This window comes from Tupaia chinensis, unplaced genomic scaffold (genome assembly GCF_000334495.1).
Source record: "Tupaia chinensis unplaced genomic scaffold, TupChi_1.0 Scaffold139757_1, whole genome shotgun sequence".
Lineage (NCBI taxonomy): Eukaryota > Metazoa > Chordata > Mammalia > Scandentia > Tupaiidae > Tupaia > Tupaia belangeri.
This window is the reverse complement of record NW_006199637.1, coordinates 4,187,160-4,197,135: the sequence shown is the minus strand read 5'-3', so window position 1 is coordinate 4,197,135 and position 9,976 is coordinate 4,187,160. Positions and strand designations below refer to the sequence as shown.

At 53.6% G+C, this 9,976-nt stretch overlaps 1 protein-coding gene across 3 annotated transcripts in view; it reads right to left on the bottom strand.

Moving 5' to 3' along the window:
• DNMT3A (DNA methyltransferase 3 alpha) overlaps positions 1–9,976 on the bottom strand; it is a 118,992-nt gene that overhangs the window by 37,824 nt on the left and 71,192 nt on the right. For all 3 annotated transcript variants that reach the window (XM_027765815.1, XM_027765816.1, XM_027765814.1), the window contains 2 exons: positions 7,605–7,648; positions 7,045–7,191 (listed from right to left, as the gene is read on the bottom strand). In XM_027765815.1, the coding sequence (XP_027621616.1) occupies positions 7,045–7,191; positions 7,605–7,648 (191 nt within the window). The remainder of the gene's footprint in view (positions 1–7,044; positions 7,192–7,604; positions 7,649–9,976) is intronic.

Genomic DNA, 9,976 nt, shown 5'->3' with positions numbered 1-9,976 from the left:
TTCGGTTAAGTGGACTTGCTATGCCTGCTCCAAATGCCATTGCCTCCTGGCAGGGTGATATTGTTTTTGAGGCCTCTCTGCAGAAGTTCAGGTATGGCAAGTACGTGAGGAATGCCCGTCGGTCCAAATACCCTGAAACTGCTGCCCACACGCCTGCCCATGATTTGGGTTCGGACTCTTTCTCGGCCTCGTTTGCATGGAGACCTGCAGACCGCAGCCCGGGAGATCACACCTGCTTCACCTCGCCTTCCCTAAAGGCCCCCTCCTTAGTAGGTGCTGAGTGGCGGCTTATTAAATGGAACAGCACAGCAGGGGTGACCCTCTGGACTCTGACAGGCTGACAGGGCTGACAGGAAGTGCGCTCTGGCGAGACTGTGGGCTGTAAAGCAAGAGGAGGCTACATTTGCCGGGCTTGGGAAGCAGCAGCGCAAATGGCCAATAAACACACGGGAAGATGTCCAACCTCACCATCACCTGGGAAACGCAATTAGAATCATAACAAGACACCATTTTCCCACCCATTCGATTAGCAAATATTGACGTTGGCAAAGGTGGGAGTCTTCTCATCCCCTGCTCACAGGGACGTAAGCTGGCTCTGCCCCTCTTAGAGGTCAATTTGGCAGATGTCATAAAATGCAGAACGCGTACTCCCTTCCGTCCACACCTCTCCTCCCTGGTGTCTGTCTCGGGGAGACACAGGCACAGCGAGGACCCTGCTGCCGTGCTTCCACAGCAGGTACTGTGAACAACACAGATGCCCGCCCGGGAGAGGATGGCGAAATTAAATCAGGGTGACCTGTGCGCTGGGTCTAACAGCAGTTACACGGTGAGACTGCCCAGACCTACTGCCGGTGAAAAATCAAGCTGTACAATGCCACTACAGTGTGGTTCCATTTACGTAAAAGGAAAAAATCTGTAAAGAAAAAGGTATATACCTATACAGACAGATGGGTAGGGACAAGCATGACTGAGATACAAACTGACCACATCAAATACCTTTGGTGAAGGAATTACCGTCATGAGTGGGGGAGTGTGCTTGCAAATATATTTGTGTGATACTTGTGTCTTGTTTATTTATTTATTTTTTAATTACCAAGTTCTTATGATATGCTAGCTTTGTGCTAGGACTTTACTTTTTGACTCTTCCTTCCTTTCTTTGTAGTATGCCCTAGAGCACACGTGTTTGCCAGGGAGAGACAGAGAGAGAGAAAAAAAATGAGAAAGCACCTCCTGGGTGGGGTGGGGGGTGGCAGATGGTCATGCTGCAATCCCTTCTTTTTTATTCTCTTCTCAGGAATTTTGGGCATGCACTTACATGCACCTGGAGTGTTTTTCAAGCTGCCAGATCCAGGACTTGAACCAAACAGTCGGCTACATGGGATCCAGCTATCTTAACCACCACTCTACTGGCTGGTCCTGTGCCAGGAGTCTGTTTTTTTTTTTTAATAATTATTTAATTTTATTTATTCACTCGTTTATTTTAATTTGACCAGTGAGAGACACACAGAGAGAGGGACAAAGGGAAAGCGAGAAAACAAGCTGCCAGATCTGAGCTCGAACCGTGGTCTACCATGTGGGAGTGTCCAACACCTTAACCACTATGCCACCTGCTGGTCCCAAACCTGTGTGTTATCTCATTAATCCACCCAACTCTGAGCGCAGAACTACTTATTCACTCAGCACACGCGTACCCTGTACCTCCTACAGGCCAGCCCCAGGGGTGCAGTGCCTGGGCACCTGCAATGAACAAGCTGAGGCCGAGCAGGGCAGAAAGCAAACCGGAGGGCACCAGGCCCATGGAAGTCAGACACACCTGGCTGAGCAGACTACAGCCAAGTCTACCACAGAGGAGGGTCAGCATGGGTCAAGGTTAAGTGATGCCAAAGGTCCCACAGCGGCTAAGAGGGCCTGACCTAGATCACCGTTTGGCTGGCTGCAGTCCACAGCGCCCACCCTTCAGGAAGTGAAGGTTCTGCTACTTGCTGAGGGGCCCGGCTCCAAGGGACAGTTGTGTCCAAGGGAGAGTGTGAGGGAGGTGGGGAGAGACTATGATATTTGGGCCGCAGGCTATTCACTATCATCGCTACTTAGTATTTTTTCTTTTCCTTTTTTTTAGATTGAATTTTATGTATTCTTTCACCTCTTTCTTGAAAATGTTTAATTCCTTTTTTTTTTTGTGAGAGATTTTACTGTAGGGCGCCTGCACTAGCTGGAGAAACAGAGATAGAAAGCTTGAAATTACCCCCCCAGGGGGTGATGGCCATGCCAAAGTCCCTTCTCCTCCATTCTCCTCTTGGCATTATGCGCACATGCGCACATGCGCCTGGTGTGAGTTTTAAGCCACCAGGTCCAAGACTGGAACCGCGATCGGCCATGTGGGAATCCAGCAATGTAACGTTACATTCTCACTACTTAGTGTTTATTAGCATCTACTAAGTGTAGGATGCATGAGGCGAGGGTCCCTACCTTCAGGTCTAGACCAGGTCCTGGACCAGCAGGACATGGGATCCCTGCCTTGAAGCAGTTTGGAATCTGACTGGGTGAAGAGATTGGCCAGGCTGTGGTGGGGTCCTGCAGCCACGGCACAGATACAAACTGGCGTCCGCAGTCTCCCTGGCTAGCTGGCAGGTCCAGCCACGTCACCTGGGTTTCTGCGCCTCATCCACCCTGCAGAGCCGTGGCCAGGACTACTGAAGCGGCATGTGAAAAGACCTCCCTGAACCATTTGGTCCATTTGGCCCTAATAATTACGAGAGAAAGGAGACCCGGATTGGCCCTCCTTCGGGAGGAGGAACCGCCCCCCTGTGCCCTCCCCACTGCCCAAACCCAGGCCCTCTGTGGCATGAAGGCAGGCTCTGTGCTCAGGCACGGCCGAGGCCAGTGAGGATGGCAGGAGCGCAGGGGGAGGAGACTCAGCACCAGCTGTTCATGGAGCCGCCCCATAGTCCCTGCCTCCACGCTGTTCTCCAACAACCCTGTCGGCACCCCTGGGAAACCACTTGGAAACTGGAGGTGTGGGCCTTTGCCATGGTGGAGATCCAAGGACCCGATCCCCCCACAGAAGGGGTCCCAGTCACCAACCTCCCAGTGAGTCCATTCTCCTGGCCCAGCACCGGGTTAGGCATGACAGGGGAGGATGAGATAACGTACAAGAAATAGCCTGTATTAAGAAATAGAATAGAATGCTGGGGACCGGCAGGTGGCGTGGTGGTTAAGGTCCTGGACACTCCCACATGGCCAACCACGGTTCAAGTCCTGGACCTGGTGGCTTGCTTTCTCACTTTCCCTCTCTCTCTCTCTGTGTGTGTCTCTCTCTGGTCAAATTAAAATAAAATGAATGAATAAATACAATTAAATAATTTAAAAAAGGAAATATAATAGAGTGCTAAAACCAACAATATTTACAGTAAAAACTAAAGGGGGGGCAGCAGGTGGCATGGTGGTTAAGGGTGCTAGACTCCCACATGGCTGACCATGGTTCAAGTCCTGGACCAGGAAGTTTGCTTTCTCACTTTCTCTCTCTCTCTCTCTTTCACTCTGTCCCTCTCTGGTCAAAATAAGCAAGTAAATAAAGTTAGATAAAATAAATAAAAAGACTAAAGGGGTTCAGAGAAGGGAATAGGTAAGTGTAGACTGAAGAAAACTTGTAGACTTCCTGGAGGAGGCAGCAGCTCTTGGCTTTAACCAGATGCCAGAGAATGAAGAAGAGACTGAAGAAAGAGGATGGATTTCTGTATCCTTGTCATATCACTTAGAAAACAGCCTGACCACAACAGTGATTACCCCTCATGCTTGGGGAGACGTGGGACGCCTGAAAGCTACTTGTGTTTCTCCGACATCCTCATCCCCTGCAGTTAGCCCTTTCCCAAGCCCTGGGCATAGCCCAGGAGAGAGTGTGGTATGTGGGACGAGGCCCCACATACGAGTAGGAAGCCTAAATCCCAGGAATAATTCTGTCCAGCTCACTCTGTTACCCTGGGAGCTGGCGGCCAGTCACACAACTCTTCATTGCCCCTGTCCCCTAGCCTGAAAATGAGGGGACCAGCAGCTCTAAAACCTGTCCTGGAAGTCACGGAGTGATTTATGGACATCTGCAATTACAGCTTATGAATAAGCAATAATATTACTCATAGAAAATGTATTTTGTTCGAAGGTTTCTACATTGTGAGTCATATGTACCCAAATTATTTTAAATTAGATCACCTTTTTCAGGGCAGGCCCCATAGTGCAGTGGTTAAGCCCTACATATAGGGAGCCAGGTCCAACACGGGTGACCATAGTTTGAGTCCCTGCTCCGATTTGTCTCTGGTGAGTGCACGTGCATTCTTGCAATAGAAAGAAAGAAAACTGTTTCAATGTCTCCATTATCTTAACTCTCCCTGTGAGTTGAGAAATGAGCCCCTATTTTTTTCCTTCAGTTTTTGATACAGGGTACGTGTGCTCACCAGAGAGAGACGGTGAGAAATCACTGCCCGGGGAGGCTGGCCAGGCTGCGATCCCTTCTCCATTCTCTTCTCGGAATTTGGGCACACATGGGCGTGTAGGAACTGACACCCAGGACTAGAACTGTGAAGCCAGCCACGTGGGATCCAGCTGTGTTAACCTCCACACCACCTGCTGGCCTGACCAAAGACCCCTTTTTTTAGTGTAACTGAGGGCAGACCCCCAAGGCTGCCACATTGCTTCCTCAAGGGAGCACAGTTTGAGAATCACAGAAATCCTAAAAATTCCTGGATGTCCAAGAATCATAATAGCTAAGTTTCCTGCCCTGGGGTTGCAAATACCAAGGTGTTAAAAAGCATAGCCTCAGGCCTGCAGGTGGCGTGGTGGTTAAGGGCCCTAGATTCTCACATTAGCTAACCATGGTTCAAGTCCTGGACCTGGTGGCATGTTTTTTCCCTCCTCGCTCCCTCACCCGCCCCCCCACCCCGGTCAAATGAAAAATAAATAAATAAATAACAGATGGAATTAAATAAATAAATAATTCTTAAAAAAAAAAAAAAAAGGCACAGCCCCTCTCTCCTCTGGGAACCCAGGATTGGAGCAGATTGGGAAAATCCACACTACACACACACCCCACCACCATTCCTGAATTTCTAGCCCAAAGACAACCCTTCGGGCTGAGGGTTAGGGCTTCTCTTCTCCCAGACCTCACACAGGCTGTCCGTTCCCCAGGCTCTTCCAGGAAAGTAATCTCTGCTTTCCTGGACCCTGAAGGAGCCGGAAACAATCAAGTAGCTGAGCCCTCCCCTCGCTGGGAACTTTCTCCAGGCCAGCTCTCGCATGCAGTGTGAGTATGCCTCCTCAGCAGCCCAGGGCCCCGTGAAACGACAGCGAAGCTGAACTGCCCCGCCAGGGCCATGCCCACACGGCGTCCAGCCCTCTCCCTTCCTGGGCCAGGTAGGCCAACACCTCTTTCTCTGAACCCCATCTTCTCTGCTAATCAAGCAGCAGCCCCCAAAATGTGCCCGGCGGGTGTGTCTTCCTCTGCCTCCCCACTTCCTTTCATGGCAAAGGTCCTCCAAGACCTGCCCTCCACTCCCCTTACAGTCCCAGGGTGCTTCTCTGAAGTCGCCAGCTCCTGCCAGGCTGGGGCTGCCCAGTGCCATGGGTGTGTCTCAGTGAGGTCAGCTTCCCACGGGGCTGGACCGCCCTCAGGAAGCCGCCGCCTCGCTGAGACGCCAGCTCTGTCCCTGCCAGCCCTGTCCCCGCCGCTGTCTGCCACACCTCCTCTCTGTGCAGCCTGCATACGCCAGGTTCTGTGGACGCGGCTCTGGGACTTTGTCTCTCCCCCTAGGCTAGGGGAGCCCCTCAGTTCCCAGGAACCTCTTGACCCTCACCAGCATTTCTCTCTGCAGCCTGGCTCTCTCCAAACCCCAGGCGCCAGGCACCTCGGCCTCTCACATGGTGGGAGTCTTGATCCTACCCGCCCCAAATCCTTCCTCCTCATCTGCCTCTAGTCGGTGGCACACCTACCCCTGGGTGTTCAGCCAGACCTAGAGTTCTCCTTGCGTGTGCCACTCCCCCTCCTCCTTCCTAGCCGGCATCAAGCCCTACCGATCCCATCTCCAAATACACTGGGCCTTCTGTCTCCACGGGCTCCACAGCAAATTCGAGAAGCCGTGGGTCAAAAATATTTGAGAAAAACTACCCAATAAAAAATAAAACAAAATTAAAAAAACTACAGCGTAACAACTACCTTATGCAAGATTTACATGGTATCAGGGGTCGACACCCTACGATGACCCAGAGTCCAGGGAGGGTGTGAGTAGGCCAAGTGAAACACTACACCGCCTGTACCTAAGGGACTCGCACATCTGAGGATTCTGGTACTTGCCGGGGTCCTGGAACCAGTCCCCAGGGATGTGAGGAGTGGCTGTCGGTCCTGAAGCTGTCCACTCTGCCTCCATTGCTGTCGCTTGAATCCTCAGGTCATTCCTCCACATAGGGACTTCAGTGGCTTCCCAGGGGACTCGGAATTAACTCAGCTGTTGCTCAGACCCTGCAAGGCCCTGTCGGACTGGCCCCTCACCTGCCTCTCCAGCCTGGCCTAACCTACCTTGTCCCTCGCTCAAGGCTCTCTGGGCAGACAGTCTGCTTGTTCCTCTGCCTAGAATGTTCTCCCCCACCCCGCTCTCTTCCAATCCTTCAGATCTTAACTTAAATGACACCTCCTCCAAGAAGCCTCTTTTGACTACCCCACCTAAAGCAGGTCCGTTATTTTCTGTTTCAGTTGTTTTTTTCTTTATCTGCCCTTCTCCCCCATCAGAATGTCAACTCCACGAAGACAGAAGCCACTGACTATGTGCACAGCCAGGTACCTGCCCAATGCAAGGTATGCGTTCGCTAAGCATTTGTTGAAAGGACAAAGAACCAGTGGCTGCCCAGGGATCAAGTGGTTCTCTGTGAATCCAAGGAGCTAATCTGAAGGGGAAACTGAGGCTCAGCCAGGGCCCGGCCACAGCCCCAGAGGGTGGCTAAAGATAATGTCTGGTTTTCCAGTTGCACAGGATAGGCCGGAGCCCAGGCCAGAGGGCACCTTACCTCCCTTTTCCAGCGTGCCAGCCACTCGTCCCGCTTGCGCTTGCTGATGTAGTAGGGGTCCCCCGCCTGGAAGGTGAGCCGCGGCATGGGCCGCTGGCGGAGGCTGGACTCCCAGCCCAGGCCACCCCGCAGCCGGCCCCGGGAGCCCTAGGACAGAGAGACAGACAGGCAGGCATGAAGGCAGGCACTGACAGCCCCCTGCAGGTTTCTTTCCTGCGGGAGGGGAAACCAGGAAACCGAGAAGGCAGGTACTCACCTGCACCAGACACAGACACTCTGACCCCAGGGCAGACCTGGCCACCAGGGAGGGACGGGCGTTGCCGTGAGAGCTGCATGGGAGCGGGGGCGCGTGGACATGGGCTAGGAGAGGAGGGGCTGGGTCTCTGGAGGGCTGGGCTGGCTGCCTAGCTAGGGACTCCCACCCTCCACACCCAGGCCCTCCCCTCCTCACAGAGGGATGAGTGAGAACGGGGTCCCCTAGGCCCCTCCCATACTGCCCACAGCACCTCCCTTCTAAAGGCAGGATCCACAGACGCCCTGGATGGAGGGGGGACACTTGCCTCCATTTTCACGGATTCGATGTTGGTCTCCTTCTGTTCTTTGCCTGTGGAGAGGGAAGAACAGAGGGACTGCGGTCAGCAGAGTTCCAGGGATGGCTCAGAGGCCCCGCCTGTGCCTCGGGTCCCTGCCATGGGAGACAGGGCTTTTCCAACCATTTAGTTGTCGGTGTGTCAGACAAGAGGGCATGCCACGCACTGACCTGGCCCTGAGGACTCGGAGAACTGAGGCCTGAGACCCAACCATGCAGAAGCAGGAGGGAAGGTGGGACTGTGGTGTCTGGCACTCCTGACTCAGGTACACAGACAGGGATTAAAAATCCCCCTGCCTGGGACCAGCAGATGGTGTAATGGTTACATCGCTGGACTCCCACATAGTCGACCACAGTTTGAGTCCTGGACCCAGTGGCTTTAAACTCATGCCCAAGGACCGGCAAGGGGTGCAGTGGTTAAGATGCTGGACTCCTGACCACTCTTGCCATGGTCACCCCTGGGTTCATGCTACCCATCAAGAAGTCCCTCGATGGGGTCAGTAGGTGGCATGATGGTTAGTGCTAGACTCCCACATGGCCAACTGTGGTTTGGGTCCTAGACCTGGGAGCTTGCTTTTTCACTCTCCCTCTGTCTCTTTCTGGTCATATTGAAGAAGAAGAAGAATAAATAAAAGGAAAAAGAAAATGAAGCCCCTTGATGGGGCCAGCCAGTGGCATGGTAGTTAAGGGCACTAAACTCCCCCATGGCCAACCACATTTGAAGTCCCGGACCTGGTGGCTTGCTTTCTCACTTTCCCTCTCTCTTTCTGGTCAAATTTAAAACAAATAACAACAACAACAACAAAAATAAAGTAAAATATTCTTTAAAAAAAAAACCAAAAAACAACTTCATGCTAGGCACATGTGCGTGTGTGCCCAAAATCCTGAGAGGAGACCGGAGGAGAAGGGAGTGCAGTGTGGCCATCCCCCCGGGGGTGATTTCTCACTTTCTGTCTCTGTTTCTCAGCAAGCGCACATGCCCTATAGTAAAAATCTCTAAAAATAAATAAATAAATAAATAATACCCCTGCCCTTGAGTGACATGGTGATGGAGGTCCTGGCCTCCCACATGACCAACCGTGGTTCAAGTCCCTGATCCAGCGGCCTGAAAATCATGACAAATTAATAGATTAAGAACAACAACAAAGACCCAGACCCAGTTGCTCCTTTCCCAAAGGGAGCCAGTGAACAGCCTCCCTGTCCTGGGAGGAGTGTCTGCTTCTCCATGTGGGGTACCAAAGGGGCCCTCCAGGCCTAGGGTGTGTGCTCGGGGGTGGGAGGCACACTGCTTGGAACAAGACTCTGGTAAAGCAACTTCTCACCTGGGAAATAAGGATGCGGCACAGGATTCCCAAGGTCTTCCTGCAGCGCTCAGCATTTCGGTCTTTATTTCTATCTGCTCCTCCCACTATTCCTCCCCCCCACTCTCAGGTCCCTGAATGCTGCCTTGGGCCTGAACTCCGAGGGTCCCAGCGTGAACTCCCTAACCAACACTTCCAGCCTGCTCCGTCACTGAATCAAGGTGGATGCGTGCGCTAAAGTCCTCAGGTGACGGTGACCGTCAAGTGCCCACAGCACAGCTGAGCATTTAGTAGGTGCTCCTGCACCGCTGCTGTCCCTCGTGCCTCCTCTCCCTCTGGCATCTCTGCAATCCCTCGCCTGGGCCCTCATTTGGGTTTCTAGGAGACTCACCTGGGGACAGAAGCCTCCTCAGCACGGCCTTTAGGAGACCCTTCACCCCATTCTTCTCCAGGCCCCAGGCAAGAGGGCAGGTGCACTGCTCTAGCCATCCCCAGCCCCCGTGTCCTCACCAGGCCCAGCACACCCCAGGGCTATGTCCCCGCTGTGGGATGGGTGGTCAGCGTTCTCTAAGCCCTGCTGCAGGTCGGGTGAGGGAACCCTGAAGGCCCTTCTCTGACCCGGGAGCTCTGCGGCGGGCCCACAGCCAGACTGTCAGGTCACTAACGCTGGTTCACGGGACATGGGGGTGGGCGGGGGAGACAAAGCCCCAAACGGAAAAAACAGCCCCCACTTCATCTCCTGGCTCAGAAGCGGAAACCAGCCATCGCATTTAGGGCCTCTGAATCTCAGCCCTCAGCCCGGGGAGGATGTTCCCCCCTCTCACCGGAGGAGCCCCGGGGCCCTGCTCTGCTCGGCGCCCAGCACAGTTCTGCACTCCCGGGCTCTGCTCTGGGTGGCAGGGACCCCTGCCAGCCAGGCCCCAGCGCGGGGGGAGGGGAGCAGGAAGGGCCAGCACTCGCCGGTCCGCCCCGCAGGCCGTGGATGGGGCGTCTGGCATATTCCACCGGCTGCTGCGTGGGAGGGGAGCGCGCCTGTGGGGGG